The sequence below is a fragment of the Mytilus edulis genome, chromosome 2 (assembly GCF_963676685.1).
Source record: "Mytilus edulis chromosome 2, xbMytEdul2.2, whole genome shotgun sequence".
Lineage (NCBI taxonomy): Eukaryota > Metazoa > Mollusca > Bivalvia > Mytilida > Mytilidae > Mytilus > Mytilus edulis.
Genome location: NC_092345.1, coordinates 12,596,954 through 12,624,183, shown reverse-complemented (window position 1 = coordinate 12,624,183; position 27,230 = coordinate 12,596,954). Strand labels below are relative to the sequence as shown.

At 35.4% G+C, this 27,230-nt stretch overlaps 2 protein-coding genes across 7 annotated transcripts in view; one reads left to right on the top strand and one right to left on the bottom strand.

The window, feature by feature from the left end:
• Window positions 1-750: 750 nt before the first annotated feature.
• Window positions 751-9,363, bottom strand: LOC139511487 (tRNA 2'-phosphotransferase 1-like). Of its 2 annotated transcripts, none has more exons than XM_071298273.1 (7): window positions 8,985-9,363; window positions 6,329-6,492; window positions 5,391-5,489; window positions 3,652-3,715; window positions 2,555-2,611; window positions 1,849-2,015; window positions 751-907 (listed from the first exon to the last, which is right to left on the bottom strand). In XM_071298273.1, the coding sequence occupies exons 1-6, from the start codon at window positions 9,067-9,069 to the stop codon at window positions 1,873-1,875; spliced, it is 612 nt and encodes a 203-aa protein (XP_071154374.1). In that variant the 5' UTR covers window positions 9,070-9,363; the 3' UTR covers window positions 751-907; window positions 1,849-1,872. The 2 variants fall into 2 exon arrangements, with proteins under 2 accessions (XP_071154374.1, XP_071154375.1); XM_071298274.1 differs by having other exon boundaries at window positions 751-919; window positions 1,908-2,015; window positions 8,985-9,352.
• LOC139511486 (ras-specific guanine nucleotide-releasing factor RalGPS2-like) overlaps window positions 4,966-27,230 on the top strand; it is a 56,567-nt gene continuing 34,302 nt past the window's right edge. For 2 of the 5 annotated variants that reach the window (XR_011662033.1, XM_071298267.1), the window contains exon 1: window positions 9,376-9,525. Coding sequence is in view for 2 of the 5 variants with exons in the window: in XM_071298263.1 (XP_071154364.1) it covers window positions 5,034-5,129 (96 nt within the window). In the remaining 3 variants the exon portion in view is untranslated. Of the gene's footprint in view, window positions 5,130-9,375; window positions 9,526-22,210; window positions 22,357-27,230 lie in introns of those variants that run through there. The other 3 variants (XR_011662032.1, XM_071298263.1, XM_071298264.1) reach the window with 3 other exon arrangements.

The following is a 27,230-nucleotide window of genomic DNA, read 5'->3' as shown; positions in this document are numbered from 1 at the left end:
TTTTTTTGTTTGTTTTTATAGTGATTAAGATTATAACACAATGTTGACTGCTGTACCCCTATTTTGATATTTTTACCTATTATGTCTGTTCGTTTTGTTCACACATCGTTGTCAATATAATGAATTGGATGCGACTGTCACACAAGTGAGAGGTTTATCTAGCTCTAAAACCAGGTTTAATCCACCATTTTCTTCATAAGAACAAGTCAGGAATATGACGGTTGTTATCCATTCGTTTGATGTGTTTGAGCTTTTGATTTTGCCATTAGATAAGACAATTTCCTTTTTGAATTTTCCTCGGAGTTCAGTATTTTTGCGATTTTACTTTTTACGTACAATGACGTTAAGAAGAAAGCATCTACTTTGGATGGTGATTTTCCTTAGGCATCATTTAACTTCACGGAGGGTGTGGTTATTTGTCTGAGTCAAAATATTTCGACACAACCAATCAATTTTTTTCTTCAAACTTTGACACTGTAAGGTATGGAGAAATCTGGATTCAAAATATTTCTTTTGTCATCTGATTGACCATAAGATTTTGTTTCTTCATTAAACTGGGGATCAGAATGTTTTTTAGGGAAAATATAGCCCCCCCCCCCCCCCCTTTATGAAGTTTTAAATTGAAGTTCCCTTATTTAACTTCGATTGTCCGTTTCCCTGACAAAGGTCTTTTTCCACCAATGAAAACTGATCACCCGATATAGCCTATAGTGCTGGAAGTGGCGTTAAATACCAACAATTAATCAACCATTTGAACAAGCAATAAAATGTAATGAAAATCTAACATATCACATATCAAATCACATATAAATTAATTATAAACTTAACACAAGGTAAAAAAGGTTAAAATACAATTGTCGAAGGTTGAAGACTGATATATCTGCTATCTGCAGTTTGCTTTAGAACTCTATCGCCTCTCCTGAAAAGAATGAGTGATTATATCAAAATTGCGTTTATTTGATTCAGAACTTAATTTTATTACTATAACCATTACTTTCTATTTAATTTACATACAAAAGATGATAAAAAAAACTCAAAAAGTTGTCGTCTAAGGAAAGTCAAAGGTTTCATCATTCCAACTTTGCAATTCTTAAATTGTATGAGATTGACTATGTTTGTAATCTTAAAATTCTGAAATTGTTATTCGAACTATCCACATTGTTTTTCCGTTATTTATGGCTTCATGGTGCAATTATGATCTGTACTTTCTTGTCTCCTTATCTTAGTCTAACAACTGTCAGGGAAAAATTAATAGAGCAATAGAACAAACATTTTAAATATAAAAAAGGAGGTTTAACCGTATGCACGATAGCTTCAGACCACCAAAACCAGTCTATAAAATATATAACATCCTGTATTATTTCACATGAAATTACTGTTTGTGCTGACATGAATTATCATTGATATTGTTATATTTATAAATTAACTGTTTACAAAATTTGGATTTTTTTGAAATACTAAGGCTTTTCTACCTCAGGCATAGATTACCTTATCTGTATTTGGCAAAACTTTTAGGAATTTTGGTCCTCAATGCTCTTCAACTTCGTACTTTATTTGGCCTTTTTAACTTTTTTGGATTCGAGCGTCACTGATGAGTCTTTTGTAGACGAAACCCGCGTCTGGCGTATATATAAAATTTAGTCCTGGTATCTATGATGAGTTTATTTAGAGCTAATCACATCGATATCACATTTAGGGAATTGTTATTAAAGATTGTATGGTTAACATTAATATCAACACAAAGTTTTATGGCGCTGGGGCCTGGTATCTTTGATGAGTTGCTTCGACAAAATACTGTTATTTTAAAATCAGTATTATGTCAATATCTGACAAGACATCACAATTTACAAAGTCTTAAAAAATGTTTATGAGTTACGATTTGGTGCAGGCCATGATGGATGACTTACTTGTCTTGAGGTCATAGGCTTTCTTGAAATATTTTGTTGGGATACAGCCATTTCTATCTCCAGGACTAAGTATTACTCCATTCTCAGACTTGTAAAATTTTATTCTATCTGAAGATGTGATATAACATATATTAAATGGTAACACTACAATCATTGTTATTAATTTAATGAGTACAAGTTGATATAATGAAATCATTCCAATACTTTCAATTACATAACTAGAACATCTAAAGACTGTAAAATATCAACACAGTTTTATTAACAATTGGTGTTATCCCGCATTCAGAGACTGGCTCTCAATTGTATTCAGAAATAATGACATCATTGCATAGTCAAAACAATCCAGACAGCGATTTACTTAAAAATAGCTTCAACGAACTAATTCAACTACACGGAAATGAATTCCACTCATGCATACAACATTTCCTACAACCTTTAAAAGGCAAGTTTTGTATAAGGTCTGATTTCATGGATTGCCGAAAGCGAAATCGTTTTTTTTCCCCGCTCCCTTCCGCGTCTCTACAAATTTTATTTATCGTTGATGTGTTTTTATCATTTATGTATTTCTATTTGAGAACAAATCCAAGGTTTTACAAACTCATATCCAATTCTTCAAGATATTGTAAAACCAAATAAATTAAGCATACCTCTCAGAGCTTTCTCGATGTCTATTTCTATTGCCATTTCACACTTAGCTGGCATACCTAAAATGGGCAAACATTTTTCATTAATAAATCATATTAAGTTAAACGTATTCTCTCGAACCAAGAAAATGTTCTGCTACATTCCTTGACAAGGTCGGTGTATATGAAAATGAAGATGGAAAGATGTACACATCAGTGCTAAGATTTATTTCCCATGAAGATGAACATTAATTGTGCTCGCAAAATGATAATCCCGTTCAATTACGACAGGAAATTATCCTGCTTCTTACTTACACAACTACATTTGATATACATTCACATTTGTGAGATTTTTTTAAAACCAAGGCCAAAATATAACAAAATTTACATTTACTCTTTCCATTATCTCCGACAGCCTGGTGAGGCAATTGTTGCCGAATAAAAACACACGATCCTTTCTTTGTTTGTTTTTACTTAAGTGTATTTAAAAAAAAGAAAAGGCAGAAGATATCAAGAGGACAAGTCATACAAGTCCATAAACCCCTACATAGAAAACAAAAGACTGAACAACAAGAATCCCACCCAAAAATGTGGTTGATCTGAGGTGCTCCGAAAGTGTAAGCAGATACTCATCAACTAATGACACACGTCGTGTTACTGATATGTTAATATGAATTGATTGATTGATTAGTGTTAACGCCACTTTCAGCAATTTTGGCTAATACGTGTTGGCCAGTGGAGTAAGTCGGATTGCTCAGAAAGAACAGTGCACTGACTTCCAGAAGTAAAATTGACAATCTTAGTCAATAAAAATTGAAGTGGAACGTTTAGAACACGAACTCACAACCTCGGTGTTGACGGTCTAGTGAAACAGTAGTAAGACTTCATGTACAAATTTGTCACCGAGGTCCCCTTAATGGAATAGAGATCCCGTCCTTACCATTACATATTCAAAGTTCCTACATGATTACAATTCGAGTTAAAAGTTTGCACGCATCCGAAATTACAATATTGAAGTAATTCTTGTCTTCACATGTCTTTATTTGGAAGTTACGAATCTTTCTTTCTTTTATAGAAACAATTATTTTGTGAACAATTCTCTGTCGTTTTAAAAAACATACCACTCATAGCACCATGTTCAGCAGGAGCAAAATGAATATGGTCTCTATTCATGCGACTTATACCCTGTAAAATAATTAAAATCTTCAGGATAAGGGTAGATGTTACCAATATATTGATATATTCTGACGAATAAAAGATAGCTTGGGTTTAATTCAGTCAATGAAACAGCAACCACAAATTACTAAGATACATCAACAAAGTGCAAACCTCAATTGGAAGTTCCAAACTTTTATTTGTCCATTTCATATAAACTGATTTGTCACTCCAATGTTCGCTTTATCAAGATATTTAGAATAACAAATGTATTCCAAAGTGTAGGCGACATAACATGTGGACTGATTTTATCAAAATCCGATTTGAATGCATTACCGGTGTCCACGCTTTGATTTTAAGCTCGAAGACTGGACATAGGATCTCTTTCAATATAAAGATTGATTGTGTGAACCGACCCACACATAAAAAATGTGAATGGAAGGAGAGAGAAAACAAACGAAAAACTTAAATAAGTTTAACTCGACTTAAGAATGAACTTTTCTTGTCCAAATCATAAGTCTGTTGCGACGACTATACCACTTTTTTTTCGAGCGTCAGTGATAAGTCTTTTAGAGACGAAACGCGCGTCAGGAGTAAATACAAATTTTCAATCCTGGTATCTATGATTAGTTTATTTACAACTACTGGGTCGATACCACTGCTGGTGGAGTTTTAATTTCCCGAGGGTATCACCAGCCCAGTAGTCAGCACTTGTCATTGATATGTTCCCAATTATAAATTAACTGTTAACAAAAATTTGAAAATCTGAAATACTAAGGATTTTCTACCTCGGGAATATATTACCGTAGATGTATTTGGCAAAACTTTTAGGTATTTTTGGTCCTCAATGATCTTCAACTTCGCACTTTATTTGTTTTTTTTTAACATATTTTGATTTGAGCGTCACGGATGAGACTTTTGTAGACGAAACGCGCGTCTGGAGTAAATAAAAAATTTCAATCCTGGTATATATGATGAGTTTATTTAGATATCTCGTAGGATACATATTGGACCACTACAACAACAATTTCTATTTTGGTATACACATTTTATTTAAATCAGTGGCATAACAAAAATACATACAAAATAAGCAATAGAAATCAGTACTATGATACCGGTATAACACATGTGTATTTTTTGTTCACTTTTTGAGTGCACCATGAATGCATGTATACCCAAATCAAACTCATCTGCAAGTGTGTCTACTTGTTTATAAGTTGATACATAAAACTTATATCTGACACACGTAAAAACACTTTTACTTTATAAGTGTCATTTCCTGAAATTATTTACAAATGACAACAAATCAACAAGCAGGCGAAAGAATCAGGAGGACACACCCAGAGAGATGAGATCGTTATTCAATAAAATAACACAGAAGAAGAGTGCATCATGGGATGGCTTGCTGTCCCACACTCCTTCGGACAGTCCAGTTCATCTTCTAGTGAGTTAATTTACTATTTATTACATTGATTCTCAATATCTCAGTTATATAAAGTTCACTTTAAGTAAATAGTAGCTCATAGTCACCACATAGTAGGACGCGACATTCTGCTTAAATCATTGGTTTAAAGCAGTTTTTAAAAGAGGGATTCCAATCCCAGGCATGATAAAGGGTCCCATTCAAACGCATTGAGCGTAAAAGGGGGTTCCAACCCCAGAAACTTTTGCTCGGTCAAATAATTATTAACTTTCAAATACTCACTCTTTGCCGAATACTGTCTATGTTTCGTCGTCTTGTTCCATGAAGAACGACCCTTGCTTGACTAGAATGGGTAATTGGCTCTAACTCAGGATCAGAAAGCTGCGATAGAAAAAAATAATGAGATTTGGCATTTATTTAGTAAATTGAGATCAGTTCCAATGGAACCCTGTGTCACTGCTTAGTAATTGCCTCCGCACGGTTAGATGCTATCACTTGGTCATACACAATGTACATTAAGAAGCTTCTCTTCAATTTTTATAAAATTCCATGAAGGTTTTACACAAAATTATTGTATGATGTCAAAAATAAACTTTAACATTAGACTGAATTCAAATGTTTAAAGGCAAAACACTAAGTCCATTTATTAGACATACGGACAAATTAAAACAAAAATAGTTTTAAAATTTTCAGGGACGGATCCAACTATTTTTTAAAAGGAGGTTCCAACCATGTGTCCCTATTCAAAAGTATTGTTTGCCTCAAAAAGAGGGTTCCAACTCCCGAAACCCCCTCCCCCTGAATCCACCTGACTGATTTTGAGAAAGCTTCTGTCCAAGTTTTATGGAATTATAAAACCATTCTCTTTCTTTCACTTAACATGAACATGCCACATTTTCAATGGTGTCTTAAAATTGTGATCATAGAAAACTGTATCACTGAATAAAATATTTGTTTGTGTTTATGTCCAAATAACGTATATATTCCACTGTGCACTTCTGCTTTTATTAAATTTTAACTTAAAATTACCATACACAATTGACAATCTAATTAAAATATTGATCTCTGATTACGTTGTACTACATATGTAGTATAACGTAATCAGAGATCAATATTTTAATTAGATTGACACAATTGAAGGCATATATAATTATATAGTATTGTAAAATTCTGTCTAAATCTAAAAAAAAAACATGTTTTCCAATTTTGTAAAAGCTTGCCCGAATACTATGTCCTTGTGTTGCTTTGACTTGGAGTTGTCCTCCGTTTCTTCGTTTGGCAAACCTCCCTTTATTATCCCTATCTACTAGTCTTTCTATGTCGTCCTCGTCAAAACTATTGAAGAATGAGAGTTCAAGTATGTCATCAACATTTGCATACCCTTCTGCAATGAAATAAATTATAAGAAAAATACCTAAACAGAACCAGGTCCGATAATCCCATATGTACATGCAAATGATGAACGATATATATAGTATGTGCAATTGACAATTAATTGTAATATTTCAAAAGCACAATGCGCGTTATCACCTTGTATGTAAAAATTCAATTTTGATCGATCTTCAAAACTTCTTATTGGATCTATCGCTGATCTTTCATATACCTGGTACATTTCTTTGCACCTGTCCTATTAAAGTCAGGCCTGGTGTTAATGTGTTTTTTTATATTATAAAATTGAGAAAGGAAATGGGGAATGTGTCAAAGCGACAACAACCCGACCATAAAGCAGACAACAGCCGAAGGCCACCAATGGGTCTTCAATGTAGCGAGAATTCCCGCACCCGTAGGTGTCCTTCAGCTGGCCCCTAAAAATATGTATACTAGAACAGTGATAATTGACTGATTAGACCGTTGATTTTCTTGTTTGAATGGTTTTATATCCCGTTATTTGACCTTTAATAGTTTACTTCTACAAATTGCGACTTGGATGGAGAGGTGTCTCATTGGCACTCATACCTCTTATTCTTATATCTATCACATTGTCTATCTACGGTGGAAGTACACGGAGACTAGAATAAAAAAATATGTATATGCTGAAAATAATACATATCTATATATGTTTTTTTTAATCGTCTCACATCTGTGTTTATGGGATGTGTTTGGTATTTCCAATCATGGTGTGTCGCCATTCTCTCAGTTTCAGCACAATATTTTTTCTAAATACACGATGTCATAAACAAGGTTGCCAATATATTCCGTGAGAGGTTTCTGACTTGAATTTATAGACTAAATTTCTTGTTCAAATGCCGGTATGGCAAATAACCCATTCCTCAATTGGTAAACAGGGGTATTTATTTTTAAGAGTAAAACAAAATAAAATTGAGAATGGAAATGGGGAATGTGCCAAAGAGACAACAACCCGACCATAGAGCAGACAACAGCAGAAGGTCACCAACAGGTCTTCAATGCAACGAGAAATTCCCGCACTCGGAGGCGTCCTTCAGCTGGCCCCATAACAAATATATACTAGTTCAGTGATAATGAACGCCATACTAAACTCCAAATTGTACACAAGAAACTAAAAGTTAAAATAATACAAGACTAACAAAGGCCAGAGGCTCCTGACTTTGGATAGGCGCAAAAATGCGGCGGGGTTAAACATGTTTGTGAGATCTCAACCCTCCCCCTATACCTCTAGCCAATGCAGAAAAGTAAACGCATAACAATACGCACATTAAAAATTAGTTCAAGAGAAGTCCGAGTCTGATGTCAGAAGATGTAACCAAAGAAAATGAACAAAAGCATCTTTTCTTTCAAGTATAGATTGACATCACTTGAATTCGAAATAAGCTACATCAAATTTTGTTGTTGTTCATACTCATATCACCAGTAACGGTATCTTAAAGCCAAGGGAACAAAATCACAAATTTCAAGGTATATACTAATAAAATTCAATGTCTATGTATATATTTGTTGGTTTGTGATGGAAAACTCTCCAACCAGTGCCAACCCTCACCTCACTCTTGTTCTTCATTTCCCTATTCCTACGTGGCTGTGAATTAATGATCCGCGCAGACAAGTGCTGGATGTAAATTATTGTAATATTTTTTGCATTGTATGTGTAAAATAAACTGATTATTTATTTAACAGGTATTGTATAATCTCTACATACTTTCTGTAATCTCAAAGAGAAGTTGAAATACTAAAGGTTATCGCCGCACCCGAAAAAAATCGATGATCGATCTACTTCGCTACAAGAGTTGACTAGGATGTAGATTTATGGACATCCTTACGATCTTGGTCTTGCTTATCTTTTAGATTTATTGTAAATTTCAGTAATCTTGCCCTGAAAATAAATGACTCGACCGTTTGCCAAAGAACGTTTTGCAATCAATATCTACCAATTGCAACTCTTAGCAAATTTGATCACGTCAAAATAATCGTTTGATACTCATGAAGCTTTTATTTAGAGGCAGATTGATGGGAGGGGTGGACGACTCGAGGTCCGGGTCCCCTTATGTAGTTACTTCATGGTAAGGTTACTGCATAGACTCCTTTTCACAAATCCTACTCAGTATGTCAGAACGGTGTCTTACCGGTGGCAACCGACTTTTTTTCTTCCGAAATTCAGGATCCTTATTCTTTGCATGTATCTGTTTTGAAAACAACATTTTGCTTTATTAAGGTACAAACTTCTCAGTGTTAAAAGGTGAAAAAAAAACTCGAAAAAACACCCTTAAACCAGCCCCTTTTGACCGGAGAGAATATATTTTGCATCAGCTGACAGATCTTAGTTAACAAAAACCATATTCAAGATGGTAGCTTTTACTGCTATAAATAAGAAAAAAACACTCGAAAGAATAAAAATAAAGCTACCTGGTAAATGGCAAATGCTGGACTAAGGCAGATAACCAAACGTTGCTTTCAATAACTCACCTTTCGTGAGGTGCAACCCTCTGGTCATAGCATCATGTCTTAACAATTTGACAAGAGCTTTCGATAACTGCACATTACAAGCCATACCGTAAGATCTAATCACATTGTGTTTGTGAATGTTCTCTACTCTACACTATTTTACTTCCGTTTTTCCAAATAATTTCTATCTGTTACCTATAGTCTATCACTAAAATCGAATGATTAAAATATCCCAAAGACTAAATTTTCCAAACTTGTTATTAAAACGAAAAGACACCGAAATTGTGCTTATAAATGCACTTCGAAACGGTTTCGGTAGTGTCCTTTTGGTAGTTTACGGAAAATGACACTTCAGACAAAACGAAAATGAAAGTACATTTTTAAAAACTGAAAACGAGTCTCTAAATATTTTACTCATCTTTCGATGACGTCACACTTTGTTGACACATTCGCCATTTTCGCAAAACTAGACTAGATCAGACTAGACCAGCATCACAGATTTTCTTAGAATAATATAGGTTTTAGGCAGATTTTTTCTTTCTGACATAATCAATATCATACAGTAAGTAGTAAGAATCATTTAATCTGCTCTACTCTAGAACATTCACGCACATCATCATGTTTATCACCATGCCTCTGCCCTGGCTCTGCAACTGAAGTCTGAGACTGAAGCTGCAATAATATAATGCAATTACTTTTTACTGGAACAACACCCAATTCTTTAATTATCCTGTGTAGATGAATTGCAGATCCGTCTCATGTACAACATATTTATTAAGATTAGTAACCTCTGGTTCTGGTCAAAATAATGATTTTTTTCTTTTATAATAATGATGAATTTGAGTTAGAGTTATTCCCCTTTGACCTCCTTTTGGCATTGTGATCCCGAGTATATCTTAAGACCAATATATACTCCTACAGTCAGGAACGGCCGATTGCTCTTCTGGTGATAATAGATGTCTGCATATAGCCATTAGTTTCAACCGGAAGAGGATGGTTTCTGGGTAGTGCTTTTGACATCTCTAGATGGTCTGTCTGATGACCTAAAACTAACCCTCCGGATACTACACTCCCCCCAGTTTTATTAATAAGGCCCCCTCTACTGAGAAATCTACCCAAAAACCAATAAAATACGGAAATAATACCAAATTTAGGGAAAATATGCATCAATTTAAAAAAGTATATATACCCTATCCCCCTAACAATTTTTAAAAAGTGTAAAACCTATCCCCCAAAAACGAACCCTTTGTATCCATGGGTCTACTGATTAACTAAAAGATACTACAATGGGTTCCCAACAAATTGGGAACCCAGACAACTGTGAATTGTTCTTGTCTGGATCGTATGCCAACTCTTCCCCGTCTTTATACAAACTAGGACCGGTCCATTTAGTGGTTGCATGTCCACTATATAGTTGGACCCAGGTGGTTGTGCTGATCCATTCTCTGTCGTGAAGAATCTGTTCTCATTTTTCCTCACTTGCACTGTATTTATACCTTTGTTTAGATAAGGAATTCCAGGGTCCCACTGTCTTCTGTTGGGACCCGATCTAACTGTGCTCACACACAAGACTGACATTCCACTGTCTACTGGTGGCAGCTGCTGCTGGTTGAAATTCCTAGTGCCAACATTATCTGTTTTGAAAAGTAGCCCCAATCCCAAATCGGGGCTTTCTGGATTAATGTATACAGATTCCTGGTTGACAGGCGATTTGAAAGTTTAATATAACTTTTTAGCTCACCTGTCCCGAAGGGACAAGTGAGCTAATGCCATCACTTGGCGTCCGTCGTCGTCTGTCGTCGTCTGTCGTCGTAAACTATTTCAAGAATCTTCTCCTCTGAAACTACTGGGCAAAATACTTTCAAACTTTAACTGAATGTTCCTTAGGGTATCTAATTTATAAATTGTATCCGAAGTTTTGATCTATCAACAAACATGGTCGCCATTGCTAAAAAAAGAACATAGGGGTCAAATGCAGTTTTTGGCTTATAACTCAAAAATCAAAGCATTTAGAGCAAATCTAACATGGGGTCATATTGTTTATCAGGTCAAGATCTATCTGCCCTGAAATTTTCAGATGAATCAGACAACCCGTTGTTGGGTTGCTGCCCCTGAATTGGTAATTTTAAGGAAATTTTGCTGTTTTTGGTTATTATCTTGAATATTATTATAGATAGAGATAAACTGTAAACAGGAATAATGTTCAGCAAAGTAAGATTTACAAATAAGTCAACATGACGGAAATGGTCAGTTGAACCCTTTAGGAGTTATTGCCCTTTATAGTCAATTTTTAACCATTTTTCGTAAATCTTAGTAATCTTTTACAAAAATCTTCTCCTCTGAAACTACTGGGCCAAATACTTCCAAACTTTAATTGAATGTTCCTTAGGGTATCTAATTTGTAAATTGTATCCGAAGTTATGATCTATCAGCAAACATGGTCGCCATTGCTAAAAATAGAACATAGGGGTCAAATGCAGTTTTTGGCTTATAACTCAAAAACCAAAGCATTTAGAGCAAATCTGACATGGGTAATATTGTTTATCAGGTGCCCTGAAATTTTCAGATGAATCAGACAACCTGTTGTTGGGTTACTGCCCCTGAATTGGTAATTTTAAAGAAATTTTGCTGTTTTTGGTTATTATCTTGAATATTATTATAGATAGAGATAAACTGTAAACAGCAATAATGTTCAGCAAAGTAAGATTTACAAATAAGTCAACATGACGGAAATGGTCAGTTGACCCCTTTAGGAGTTATTGCCCTTTATAGTCAATTTTTAACCATTTTTCGTAAATCTTAGTAATCTTTTACAAAAATCTTCTCCTCTGAAACTACTGAGCCAAATACTTCCAAACTTTAACTGAATGTTCCTTAGGGTATCTAGTTTGTAAATTGTATCCGAAGTTATGATCTATCAACAAACATGGTCGCCATTCAGTGATATTGTTTGCCTCAAATTACAGCCGAAATTCGGCCTTTTCCCCTAGAGAAAATTCCCAATTACTAAAAAAAATGTCTTAAAATTCCTCCCAAAAAGTTTTACATTTTCCCAAAACAGTGATGGCATTGGTAGTAATGTTTGTAAATACCGTATTCATGTTATTATTTTGATATTAGAAAGCACTTTTGAGATCCAGTTTTCTGATCAGAATCATCATGGTGTTTGTAACCCATGTGGTTTTCAATGCATTAAGTACCATCATTGTTTTGGTTTCTTTCCCCTCTATGAAAAGTACCTTTCTGGTTGAAAATGTCTGACAACCAAAATATACATGAAAAAATAGTGTAAAAAAGACAGCAAAGGTCAGCAAAATATCGGAGATGTGTTAAGAATAAAAAATACAAATTTCCCAATTTCAATAAAAAATATGCATTTTTCCCAATAAAAAACGGTAGAGGTAGTTTTGAAAAAAGACAACAATATCACTGCCATTGCTAAAAATAGAACATAGGGGTCAAATGCAGTTTTTGGCTTATAACTCAAAAACCAAAGCATTTAGAGCAAATCTGACGTTATCTAATATTGTTTATCAGGTCAAGATCTATCTGCCCTGAAATTTTCAGATGAATCAGACAACCTGTTGTTGGGTTGCTGCCCCTGAATTGATAATTTTAAGGAAATTTTGCTGTTTTTGTTTATTATCTTGAATATAATTATAGATAGAAATAAACTGTAAACAGCAATAATGTTCAGCAAAGTAAGATCTTCAATTAAGTCAATGTGACCAAAATTGTCAATTGACCCCTTAAGGAGTTATTGCCCTTTAAAGACTTTTTTCACAATTTGTTCATCATGTTGACTTACTTTAAAAAATCTTCTCCTTTGAAACTGCTGTATAAATTTCAGCCAAACTTAGGCTAAATGAGTTTCAGAGTATCTAGTATAAATTTTATATTTTATTTCCTTGTATGTCAAGAAACATAGCTCCTATGGCTAAAATAGAACATAGGAGAAAATGATTATTTTTTTTGGCTTTTGAAGAAAATAGGACGATCCAAAAAACATTTAAATAAAATGAAAAGCCAAAATAATCATTGATGAGAGATTTAACCAAAAGAATTAAGGTGAGCGATTCAGGCTCTTGAGAGCCTCTTGTTTATTGTAGAGCAGACTGTTGCTTTCTGTTGCGGCTTTTCTGTCAGTTTCTCCCGTTGAGAAAGGGTCCTCAAAAGTGAGTGATGTATGACTGTTTTCAGTATTGTTAGTCATTCCTCTGTCAACAACAGGAGTAGGAAACACTGACTATTTTCTCATCACTGGCCCCTTCTACCAAAGTGGTATGTGCCTCACTGTCTGAGGTGGAGTTCCAACTTTCTTGGGCCTCCTCATCACTTGCCAAAGTTGTCTCTGTTGTGGCAGCAACCTTTTGAATGCTACTGTGATTCTCAACTGCCAAAATAGCTCCTATGGGTTCCCTCATAATATTGGCTACTGAACCCTCCTGGTCGCCTGTGAGCAATGCTGCAGTAAATAAGTTGCCTTGGGGCACCTCACATTTCTCTTCTAATGGTATGGCTCGGGTATCCGCCATCAAGGAATACCCCTGGTTGGCCCTATTTTCCAACAACCACTGTCGGAGTCCTTTATTAAAGTGAACCTTCTGTCCACATCAACCTTGATCAGTTTATGAATATCAGGTAAGGAGTACCCATCAAAGCCTGGGTCCCCTTTAAGGATTTCTTCAACCAGCAAATACCCACCTGGGAGAAGGCTGTGGTCCAACTCCTGGGCACCATGCCCCAATATGTTCCAGAGACATTTTAATAGGTAGCAGTCCAATCTGCCTGAAGGAGTTGCCTCTTTGTCAGAATTGGAGCACTGCTCTGACTCCATCTCTGCTCTAACCCTCACCAACACTTTAGGTTCTCTGTTTCCCTCTCTGTCCCTGGTACCTACCTCTGGGCCCACTATATCTACCTCCGCTACTATGCCTTGGGGTACAGACTCAACTACTGAGAGGCCAAACTTCATTTGCTGGGACTCACTCCGGCCTCCTGAGTAGACCCGTTTAAGTTTAATGGTCCTGTTGCTGTTCTGCTTGACTGAATTGTGGAGGTAACAGTTCTATTCCTCTCCTGTAAATCCAGACAGTCCTTCTTAATATGTCCAGGCTTAAGACAATGGTAGCACACTCCCTCCCATGGAGGCCCTCTATCAGTGGAGGGACCCCCTGAGACGGACTTATCTCTATAGTTTGGGCATTCCATTTTGGAATGGCCCCTCTCCCCACAGTGGTGGCAACTTTCTGTCCCTGTCTGTCTGCCAGGTAAGCAGCTTCCTGCAATGGGGCTTGTGAGGAGTTGCTTGAATTGGTCCATCATGTCTTCTAATTTTTCATGGACTTGACCAAGTTTGTTTTCAAACTTCTTATCAGACTTTTCTAACTCCACTTTCCATGTACTGACTGGGGCCCTCTCAAGGGCCATGGTATCCCTTGCATGGGGCCCCTGATACTCACGGAAGGCCTCATGGTGGTCTCCATACTGCCCATCAGTTACCTGTCTAACCTCACGCCTATTTGGCTTACCATATATTGCCTGTGTGTTATGTTGGAATAGCCGTATTTTATCTATGGCCTCCTCAATACTTTGGGGCTTAAGGTTAGAGATTTGCACTCCCAACTGTTTGTTTTCAATGCCCTGGCACAGTCGCATTACGGCTTGCTCTTACATGTAATCGTCAGGGAGGTTTCTAAATGCCCTGGTGGCTAAGGACAACACCCGATCAGCCCAGTCCTCGAGAGACTCCTCAGGGGCTTGCCGGGCATTGTTAAACTGGACCTGGGCAGTCTCAGGGAGCGCCTTGACACCAAACCGCTTGTGAAGCTTCTCCACAAGCTCCCTATAACTCACCTCCCTGTCTCTTTCTGGTATGAGGGCATAATATTCACTGGCTTTTCCTTCAAGACACCAGCAAAGTTGGTCCTTGCATTCCTGGGGACCCCATTCACAAACTTCCGCATACCTTGCAAATTTTGTGAAAAAGGCCTGCCAGTTGCCCTTCCCGTCGTACTTAATATTTTTTGGGGCATTGGTAACTTTAGAGATGCCACCTAAAGTTCCTTGTGCCCCACCTCTGTTGTCAGGTCCCCTTGTGTTTTCTATAGGCCTATCCTCATTATATGGTACTGGGTAGGCCTGTTGTCCATAGCCCACCCCTGCGGTGACCCTTTGTGGGAGCACCGCTGTATACCCTTGATTATACTGGTTCTTGGGTTGCCTATCCCCATTGTCATGAGATGGGGTCTGCCTTGTGTCCGCACCCCTATTGTCTTGCCCCTTGCCATACTTACTGCAGGCCATCTCGTACTGTCCCCACCAGTGTAAGCTGGTTGGGTACAGGGTGCTGACCCCTGACCTGCATAGTTGCTTGCGTGACCAATGGGGTGTGAAGGTGTGCCCCAATAGTTAGGGGTAAGTTTGTCCCACGCACTGTCTTTACCTGGCCAATACAGCTTGTTCCAAATACTACCCCTGTACATGTGGTGAGAGGGACTACCTTGGTTTGGGTCACCAATATCATGATGACTCCACTTTTTTTTCTGTAACTGTTCCCTGTAGCCCCCATCCCAATTCCCTGTGGGTTCAGGTCTAGCATTAGCATCCCCAGGGTTTGAATTATATTCAAGGAAGGCAGAGTCCATCTGGCTGGGCCCTTCCAAGGGCCCGGGACTTTGCCTCTTGTGCCATGCTTCTTGCCTAAATGCAGCTTGGCCTTGTACTTGGGATGGTGTGCCCTGTGGGGCAATGTGTCCCATGTCTAACATCTCACCATGCCTGCCTTGGGCCTGAGGTGGTGGCCCAATATTGTGGCCACCTCCATTTGGGCTGAAGTCCAGCCTGGATAAGAGGCCCCTTGTTACTCGTAGGTGGGAGATAGTGGCCAAGTCTGACTCGGTCACAAAGCCCTTGCTCTCCCTAATGTCCATTATTTGCTCCCCAGTTTTTATGCCTATACATGTACCTGGGAGCTGGAGTAACTCTTGAAAGCTACAAGTGTTTAGGTTTACAACCGACATTTGTAACTGTGAATAACTGAACAACAATTTGTAACAAAGTTTATTTATTTAAAGAATAAACAACAACAAACAACACACTTAATACCACAATTTTTTTTATTTAATAACACAGATATATGTACTTCTGCTTCGGGTAACCCGTCCTTCTGGTCTGCGGTTATCGAAGTGAACAAGACAATGACAATACGACTGGTAACCCGTCCTTCTGGTCTGGGATTATCAGAAGTAAACAAAACAAAACAATAACAATACGACTGGTAACCCGTCCTTCTGGTCTGCGGTTAACAGAATTAAACAAAACAATAACTTGTCGACTGGTAACCCGTCCTTCTGGTTTGCAGTTACCGGTGACTGGTACCCAGCTGTCCCTTCAGGGTCAGCAAGGTAACCTGGCGTCTACTTGCACAATCCTTTCTCCTAAACAACCGTGAAGTATTCCTCTAAAATACTCCACGAGTGCCTGAAATGACTTATTCCCGCGCTGGAATAAACCAAATCACCTTTCCCCTCCTGTCTTACTATTTTTTGCCGTACACTACCTGCACGGCAAAAACATAAAAAAATGTCTCTTAAAGTCATAACACTGCCCGCTGATTGCTCGCAGCGCCAATGTTGTGATCCCGAGTATATCTTAAGACCAATATATACCTTGGATGGTCGTTCCTGCAGTCAGGAACGGCCGATTGCTCTTCTGGTGATAATAGACGTCTGCATATAGCCATTAGCTTCAACCGGAAGAGGATGGTTTCTGGGTAGTGCTTTTGACATCTCTAGATGGTCTGTCTGATGACCTAAAACTAACCCTCCGGATACTACACCATTTTTGGAGTGACACCATGTATTTTCATTTTTGATTAGCAAAATAAGAAGGATTCATGTCAGCTCATAGGCAATCAAATTGTACCTTATCTTTATGGCAAGAAAGCCATTAAAGGGATGGTCATGTCCTCTGGTATGAAAATATTGGTTATGTATGCATACCTGCAAACTTTCACGATTTAGGCGTGTACATATGTACTACATGATTTTGACCCTTTGTCAGGATTGCACGATCGATCGTGATCATGAAAAAACATCTAAAACATGATATTGTGAAAATCTAAACAAAAATTTTGATTGTTCCTGATTTTGAACTGTGTCCAAGGGCAGACAAATAAGTTCAACCAATCAAATTCTGTGTTTCTCGTGATCAAATTAATGAGCCAATCAAAAACTTTTTTTCTAACATGCTAGATTTTGAACTTGTGTTCTATTCCTCTGTATGATAGTCAGAATTGTAAAATCGTGAACATGGCAGGTGATTTTTCATCTTCAAAGAGGTTCTTACATGTACACAAATTAAGAATTACAGCATGGCTGATTTACAAAATTCAATGATGCAGTACTACCATAAAGATAATAAATAGTACATTACACTTGCTGTAACATCTGTTATTTATGTATTAAATTTAATTACCAAATCATGTAAAGTACAATGTTCTATTTTTTTTTAACAACCCCCCCACATGAGTGGTATCCCTTAATTGAGGGACTGTCCCTAAGACAAGGGGTCTTTTTACTATTGTAAAAAAAAAAGAATAATTAAGACTTTTTAACTTAAAAATGGATAAATTCATCATAATTTTTATTAGGAACAACTTTTCTAAATAAGGGGTCCAATTATTTTGAAAAATAAAGAAGTTAAAGTCCAAGAACACTTCAAAATTCTTGTGCATGTGTTGACCATATAATACCAGATAGATCATAAGATGTATAGTTCTTTGGGAAACGATTTCTTCAAATAGTATGAATATGTGCTCATTTGTACTTAAAAAGTGGGTTTTAATGTCCTTACATTGAGGGGTTACCCTAGGTGTTGTTCCCAACCTGATAAAGGTCCTTTGTGCATAATTTTAATTTGGAAAAGTCAACAATCATGTTCATCTTTTCTACTGATATAATAACTAGAATCATGCAAATAAACTTAATAAAAAGGCTTGAAAGCTCATCATACAAATATGACACTTTTTCTAGACCACAAAACAGCACGTGCAAAAAACGTCGCAAAGAATTGTAACCTTTGAAATTATTGTCGCGCACTGAAACCCCTGTGGGCACTTTCAAAAGTTGGCAGGTACTTGGTGTACGAATTCAAATATGTGATCTTTAATAGTTATCCCACAAGAACGTGTAGTGTCAGTGTAAGATCACCCCGATGGCCAGAGGCCAGAGGGTGATCTAACACTGACACACCAAGTCCGAGTGGGATAACTATTTTACATCCCAGCTGTTACAATTCATAAAATCTAGTTTAGAACGCCATACAACCATTATAATATACTTTATATTATTATATAATGTATACCCTTTATGACCCCCAAACACAATGAGTAGATATCAAACAATGTCAACTTGCCCCACTTGCCAATCGGCCCACACTACATGTATATCGCCACTTTATAAAAAAAATCACCCAAGTCTTGTTTACCGACTTGACCCACTTTTGAAAAAGTGTAAAATCAAATTGAACAATCAGTCTGAGAACTCACTTATTAACGAAAAAGGTTTAAACCCCACTGAATAAAGGTCAGACAACTCGCCCCACTAACAATCTTGCTTCCTTTAAGTATGTTAAACTACTGTCAGTTCGTATCAAGTCGTCCTAGTGTAGTGGTATGTGTCATGGCTTGATATGCTAAAGGTCTTGAGTTCAAATCCCAGCATATACACTGGATTTTTTCTACGTGAATTTTGATAGAAAGTCTTTACTGTATAATTGATTATAAGTTTTGTAGTGGATTTGAAATTCCCTCCAAAATGTTACAGAACAAAGGAAAGCATGCATAACAAAGAAACTCAAACTGGGGTGATCTGGTAGGGGTGATCCGGCTCAGATCACCCCTGTTAGAACAAAGTAGCTGGGATGTAATAATTAGAGATACATTGTACATGTATGTATACTCATAAAATTGAGAATTGGAGTTTTTTGGTGAATGTGTCAAAGAGACAACAACCCGACCGGACCAGGGAGCAAAAATCAACTGAAGGCCACCATTAATTGGTCTTTAACACACAGAGAAAATCCTGCACAGAAGGCATGCTTCAGCTGGTCCTATAAAACTATCAGTATTTAATGCCCATTATGCCTGGTTTTGATGTGTTCTCAACTTTTCTTTTTTTTATCCTTTTTTTTACCCTTATCAGTATTTAGGACTGACACAGCAAGATTATTTCAAAGGCTGTTGTTCCATCGGTCATCAAGACCGCCGTTAGCAATCAAAATACTGGTCCAAGCCTTCTTTTTGGGGCGATGAGGACTGACAATTTTTCCTAAATCCTGCGTATTATGGATGAATTTTTGAAATTTGACTCCCCAAAATAGCGACAAAGAGGAATAACTTGCTTAGCTTTCAAAATATATGTTCAAAATGTATTATAACCTGTATGGGAGAGAATTCCTTCATTCATCCATAGGACAGTCACACATACATTTGTATATGCATTTTTTCAAAGACTTGCAATTGTTCCTAACTGGTTTTCCTTGAAACCTGTTCAGAATTTTATTCTACAATGTACATGACATGTATATATATCCAATATTTATTATGAATATTATATATTCTACATGTACCTCCAGGTCTTTCAAGCATTTGTCAAGTGTAGCCATCTATATTTAATTACATGTAATTGTAACGTATCTTTTTGTGGTGAAAGCAAAAGATACATCATTACATGTACAATGTACATGTAGTGATCAATACTACAATGCGTTGTTTGCAGCTGCATCAACATTTAAGTTATTCAAGGTTTTTATCATTCATTAACTTTTGTCTTATTTTGATAAGCAATTTCACAAGAAAAAGATTGATCTTGCAAGCTGATAAAGAGATAACATTTCTTTGAAACCCTTTTACAAAAATGTTTTATGCACTTGTAAATAGTCTAAAAATGCCTCAGAGTGCACCATTTTCAATGAGAGGGAAAACAATGTAAGGGGAGGCCAGATTCCTGTTTTATTAAGTTACATTCACCTGTTTGTATCATAAGAATCAATTATGTACATGTACGAAAAAATGTAGCTACGGTAACGTAGACAAAAAATATTAAAAACATTTGAGAAGTCCCACCCATAAAAAGTGTCCTGCCCTCCTCTGGCCCCAATTTCTAGATGGACTAATTATATATATATAATGTACATTTTTTTTTTGTACTTACTAATGTATCAATGCATACAGTGCATTATGTTAAAACAAGATTGACTATTTCAAAAATGTACTAAATTAAAAAAAAATGTATTGTAAGTTGGCTAAGGTTTGTTTTTCAAATGTAATGTACTTGTAGTATGTATCTTATCTGCTTTAATTTATAAAATGTTGTACATTTCAAGCTGTGCTATTTGTTTTAATCATGGAAATATCTATCCTCAGAATCAGTTGTTAGTTAATTAAGTCTACTAGATATATTAGATAAATATTAAAATGTATTTTTGCTAAGGGAAATGCAGATTGAATTTGGTTTTTTAAGCAAGAACTAGATTACTGAATAATTTGCCTCAAGAAATCAAGTTGAATATTGGTTTTATTATGGTTTTGCCTTCTTTTAAAATTTAAAATTTGCACAATTGAACAATACCTAAATGTATTCCTTGGAAAAATGTCCATTTTAAACTGCTGGGTAAGAAAAATATATGAACACATTATAGCCATAATACAAATCAGTTGATGTGTACTTTCTGCTCCCACGAAAAAAAGCTTTTGCTTGCAAACAATTTTTGTGGTTTCACTATAGATAATAAGATCAAATGATTGGGGGTTTTGTAGAGCTGTAGGCAACCTTACAACCTGAGGTTGGAAGTAACTTTAAAAATGTATAAAACTCCAAACTAGATCAGATTAGAACTGTATAGTTTGCTTGAAAGTAAATGAGCTGATGTCATATGAAGCAAATTTAGAATGGGACTTATGACATAATGAGACATATGAGGATACCCTACTGGAGTCAATATTAATATTTTATACATTTTATTCTGGAATTAAGTAGACTATATATAATATTCGTTATGACAATGTCCCATACTAGTAATAGATGCACTCAGTACTATTACAATGTATAAATAAAAATCAGTCCCCTTTAGCTTTCTTCTGTTTCTGCTGTTTATATTAGAAGGAAAAAAAATTGTGAAAATTTAATTAAAAATGTTAAACACATTAGAAATAGAAAAATCAATAAAGTATCATTGTGGTATTGCCTCACGCTGGCTCTTTATTATCATTGTGATATTGCCTCACGCTGGCTCTTTATTATCAAATAAATACTATTTCATCACCGTGGTTGACTGATTTAGGAAATGGATCTTATGATAAAGTTATATTCACAATTTGTCTGACAGACACATTGATTTAATGTTAATTAAGGTTAAATGCCTTCTAGCCCTTTTTTTCCCATGTATTTCATTATTACGATTTCATTTTCATTGCACATGGGACATCAGATGAAAGATACTTGCTAGCTTTCTTCTCGCTTTATTGGACTTGTGCTTGCCAGTGTTTGTAATTAAAAACATCAGATATTGATCCAGTACAAAAAAGTAAACATTGAAAGTGTCTGTTATTGTTTTGGATGTAAAACTTCATAATGAAAAAGGTGTTGACTTCATAATCAAAAACATTTCTGCTATTTTAAGAACAATCATGCAGAGACTAAAGCTAGATTGTTTTTAGATGAGTTGAGATGTGGTACTAACAGCTATAAATGTGAAATTTATAAATTCTCTGATCTTTATTATCTGTAAGGTGGATGGTATGGATTAGTATCGTCTTTTCTAATTTATATTTGTTTAAAAGTGAATAATATTTTCATTGGTTCTTATTAATTCTTGCCAATAGCATTACTTCAAAAGAGGATTTAATTTTCTACCTGTTTAAGAAAATATGAACTCTTGATGTATACATGTGTTGTGATAATTAAAAAGTAATAAGTGGAAAATTCTAGCTTGGAAACAAAGAATTAATAGAAATTTAGTGTCTGAATAATAACAGTCAGTCCACCATTGAAAGAAAAGATGTGACATTTTATATGATAACAGATCGTTATAGAACTGAGGCTGTATACAGATTGATTTTTGTGATATTTTAGTCCAAAATTAAATGTCAAGGAATAATAAAGTGTAACTTTTTATAACCTGACCGTGTTCATGATTAGTTGGACATCAGATATTATACATTTTAGACCAAAGTAATGAGATTTGACATCTAGGATCTTTTTCATTTGTGACCAGACTGATGAGATGTGACATTTATAACTTGGCTTTGGGTAAATGAGAATGATGTTAAGATAGGACAAGGTTGTAAATAATAAGAATGCCCCCATCTCTCAGACGGTCACGATCTCAGGTAGGTTTTGTTTGTTATAAAGATCATAAGCAATTAACCTTTATTAACATAAGCAATTAACCTTTATTAACCAATAAAATGCAGTATTGTCTAAATACACATGTACATGTACATGTAACTTTCATTTTTAGCTCACCTGTCCCGAAGGGACAAGTGAGCTTATGCCATCACTTGGCGTCCGTCGTCTGTCGTCGTAAACTATTTCAAGAATCTTCTCCTCTGAAACTACTGGGCCAAATACTTTCAAACTTTAACTGAATGTTCCTTAGGGTATCTAATTTATAAATTGTATCCGAAGTTTTGATCTATCTACAAACATGGTCGCCATTGCTAAAAATAGAACATAGGGGTCAAATGCAGTTTTTGGCATATAACTCAAAAACCAAAGCATTTAGAGCAAATCTGACATGGGGTAATATTGTTTATCAGGTCAAGATCTATCTGCCCTGAAATTTTCAGATGAATCAGACAACCCGTTGTTGGGTTGCTGCCCCTGAATTGGTAATATTAAGGAAATTTTGCTGTTTTTGGTTATTATCTTGAATATTATTATAGATAGAGATAAACTGTAAACAGGAATAATGTTCAGCAAAGTAAGATTTACAAATAAGTCAACATGACGGAAATGGTCAGTTGACCCCTTTAGGAGTTATTGCGCTTTATAGTCAATTTTTAACCATTTTTCGTAAATCTTAATAATCTTTTACAAAAATCTTCTCCTCTGAAACTACTGGGCCAAATACTTCCAAACTTTAATTGAATGTTCCTTGGGGTATCTAGTTTGTAAATTGTATCCGAAATTATGATCTATCAACAACCATGGTCGCCATTGCTAAAAATAGAACATAGGGGTCAAATGCAGTTTTTGGCTTATAACTCAAAAACCAAAGCATTTAGAGCAAATCTGACATGGGGATAATATTGTAACAGGTCAAGATCTATCTGCCCTGAAATTTTCAGATGAATCAGACAACCTGTTGTTGGGTTGCTGCCCCTGAATTGGTAATTTTAAGGAAATTTTGCTGTTTTTGGTTATTATCTTGAATATTATTATAGATAGAGATAAACTGTAAACAGGAATAATGTTCAGCAAAGTAAGATTTACAAATAAGTCAACATGACGGAAATGGTCAGTTGACCCCTTTAGGAGTTATTGCGCTTTATAGTCAATTTTTAACCATTTTTTGTAAATCTTAATAATCTTTTACAAAAATCTTCTCCTCTGAAACTACTGGGCCAAATACTTCCAAACTTTAACTGAATGTTTCTTAGGGTATCTAGTTTGTAAATTGTATCCGAAGTTATGATCTATCAACAAACATGGTCGCCATTGCTAAAAATAGAACATAGGGGTCAAATGCAGTTTTTGGCTTATAACTCAAAAACCAAAGCATTTAGAGCAAATCTGACGTTGGGTAATATTGTTTATCAGGTCAAGATCTATCTGCCCTGAAATTTTCAGATGAATCAGACAACCTGTTGTTGGGTTGCTGCCCCTGAATTGATAATTTTAAGGAAATTTTGCTGTTTTTGTTTATTATCTTGAATATAATTATAGATAGAAATAAACTGTAAACAGCAATAATGTTCAGCAAAGTAAGATCTTCAATTAAGTTTATTTGACCAAAATTGTCAATTGACCCCTTAAGGAGTTATTGCCCTTTAAAGACTTTTTTCACAATTTGTTCATCATGTTGACTTACTTTAAAAAATCTTCTCCTTTGAAACTGCTGTATCAATTTCAGCCAAGCTTAGGCTAAATGAGTTTCAGAGTATCTAGTATAAATTTTATATTTTATTTCCTTGTATGTCAAGAAACATAGCTCCTATGGCTAAAATAGAACATAGGAGAAAATGATTATTTTTTTTGGCTTTTGAAGAAAATAGGACGATCCAAAAAACATTTAAATAAATTGAAAAGCCAAAATAATCATTGATGAGAGATTTAACCAAAAGAATTAAGGTGAGCGATTCAGGCTCTTCAGAGCCTCTTGTTTTTCTTCAAAATTTTCATCAGGCTTCATATTTTAAAAACTGTTTATATATGATCAGGATTAATAAAACAGTTTATATCTGAACAAATTTCTCAAACCTGCAATGGAGCTGAGGACAATAACTATGCAAAGTGTTGTTGGGGTGGCCAGTTAGAAACGGTATTTGGAAGGCCACATAAAAAGTACCCTCATTTTTAGATAGACTTGCACACGTATAAAAATTGCGGTTTTTATCCAACGCAATCATTGGTTTGAACGTAGTTTTCAATTTAGACTCGTTTATATTTTTTCGTTTGGACTTGTATCATATTTTCCCTCTGGTTTATATGTTCCGTTCATCCTGTATTGACTCTTAAAATTCAAGTCTATCTAAAAATGAGGGTACTTTTTATGTGGCCTTCCAAATACCGTTTCGATCCCTAACATCACTGAAGAGACATTTATTGGCGAAATCTGGATCTGGTGTACTAAAAAAATATTGACACCGTATGTTTGTGGCATAACATCGTGGCCACAAGTTAAACATTTTTTTCTGTTTAGTATTAAATTATTATTAAGATCCGTTTTGTTACATCTTGTGATCAATTTTATTTGGCAATCGCCAATGGCAGTCAGCAGGGTTAAAGAACATCAGTTGTTCGACCTGTTAGTCAAATGTGTTTAAATATACTTTTTCACTTTTTTGGTCTTTTGGAAAATGTTGTTTGTGCTGTTTTTAGACCCTTCTACAACGAAATTTGTTTTACATGCACACATATAAAAATTGTGGTTTTTATCCAACGCAATCATAGGTTTGAACGTAGTTTTCAATTTAGACTCGTATATATAGACTCATTTGTGATTTCACTCACATTCCAATTCAAACTGATTTTTACTACCAGACAGAAAAAAAAAACTGGTTTTGACAGTTTATTCAAATTGAAAACCCTAAATTTTATGAAGTTTTCTCCCATTGTCATTTAGATGTTTATGCCTCTTTCACACAGACATTTAATTCAAATTGAATTCGAATCGAATGCTAATCGAATTCGATAATCTCGTTCACCCACTCTTCTTTTTTTAATTTGAATTGATTCGAATTGGCTAATTCGAATTAGAAATACATTTTTGTTAATACGAATTGAAAGTTAACGTTGTTTGGACAGTAAAGGGAATTTGACGCCCATTGTAATTCTAATTAGAATTGACGTTAGGACGTAAAACGTTTTGAATGCAATTTTAAACTAATTCGAATTAGTTAATGCGAATCGAATTTGAATTACGTGTGAACTCAGCATGAGATGATGTTTGGTCCAGTTGAATATTAAAAGTGTCTCTTATTTATCAATTTATTGTTATCATGCATATGATTATCAGATACATGATTCTGATCATGCAAATTTTCATTACACTGGTCTAGCTAATTATTATGTATGTGCCACATATTTTTATGACCTTGACAAATTCTGTTACATTAACATTTCATCAATGTACATAATTTTTTTGTTTGAGTGTAATACATTTAATGTACATGTTTGTTATCGTTGGGTGTTGCCCCTAGACTAAATATTTTGAATGTAAGTCTTTTTATGTTCCACTCAAAGTGAGAGACTTACATTCAGTCAGCTGTTCATACCAGCCTTGAGAGCAAAGTGGGGGGAATACATTTCATATTTAGTTCTTGTAACATCAATGAGTAAGACTATAATTTTGTGAAAACATATGTTATCTAATATATCTATGTAATATTTCCTGAACATCATAGAACTTCATCATTGGAAAGATAAGTATTACACTTGATTCAAGTACCTACTTATACCACATTCAAATCTAATAATTAATATATCTATTCTAATAAATGCACACAATATTACCAAGCGTTTTTATACGACCGCAAATTTTGAAAAAATTTTCGTCGTATATTGCTATCACGTTGGCGTCGGCGTCGTCGTCGTCGTCGGCGTCCGGCGTCCGAATACTTTTAGTTTTCGCACTCTAACTTTAGTAAAAGTGAATGGAAATCTATGAAATTTTAACACAAGGTTTATGACCACAAAAGGAAGGTTGGTATTGATTTTGGGAGTTTTGGTCCCAACATTTTAGGAATTAGGGGCCAAAAAGGGCCCAAATAAGCATTTTCTTGGTTTTCGCACTATAACTTTAGTTTAAGTTAATAGAAATCTATGAAATTTTGACACAAGGTTTATGACCACAAAAGAACGGTTGGGATTGATTTTGGGAGTTTTGGTCTCAACATTTTAGGAATTAGGGGCCAAAAAAGGGCCCAAATAAGCATTATTCTTGGTTTTCGCACAATAACATTAGTTTAAGTAAATAGAAATCAATGAAATTTAAACACAATGTTAATGACTACAAAAGGAAGGTTGGTATTGATTTTGGGAGTTTAGGTCCCAACAGTTTAGGAATTAGGGGCCAAAAAGGGACCCAAATAAGCATTTTTCTTGGTTTTCGCACCATAACGTTAGTATAAGTAAATAGAAATCTATGAAATTTAAACACAAGGTTTATGACCATAAAAGAAAGGTTGGGTTTGATTTTGGGAGTTTTGGTCCCAACATAATAAGGGGCCCAAAGGGTCCAAAATTAAACTTTTGTTTGATTTCATCAAAATTGAATAATTGGGGTTCTTTGATATGCTGAATCTAACTGTCATGACTGTGTATGTAGATTCTTAACTTTTGGTCCCGTTTTCAAATTGGTCTACATTAAGGTCCAAAGGGTCCAAAATTAAACTTAGTTTGATTTTTACAAAAAATGAATCAGTTAGGTTCTTTGATATGCTGAATCTAAAAATGTACTTAGATTCTTGATTATTGGCCCAGTTTTCAAGTTGGTCCAAATCGGGGTCCAAAATTAAACTTTGTTTGATTTCATCAAAAA

Coding starts and splice junctions, on each gene's coding strand:
- LOC139511487 (XM_071298273.1), bottom strand. CDS start 9,069: ATGGCTTGTAATGTGCAGTTATCGAAAGCTCTTGTCAAATTGTTAAGA. Junction 5,490..6,328: donor CACAAGGACATAGTATTCGG/GCAAGCTTTTAC, acceptor TTTCTATCGCAG/CTTTCTGATCCTGAGTTAGA. Junction 3,716..5,390: donor TAGACAGTATTCGGCAAAGA/GTGAGTATTTGA, acceptor ATTATTTTACAG/GGTATAAGTCGCATGAATAG.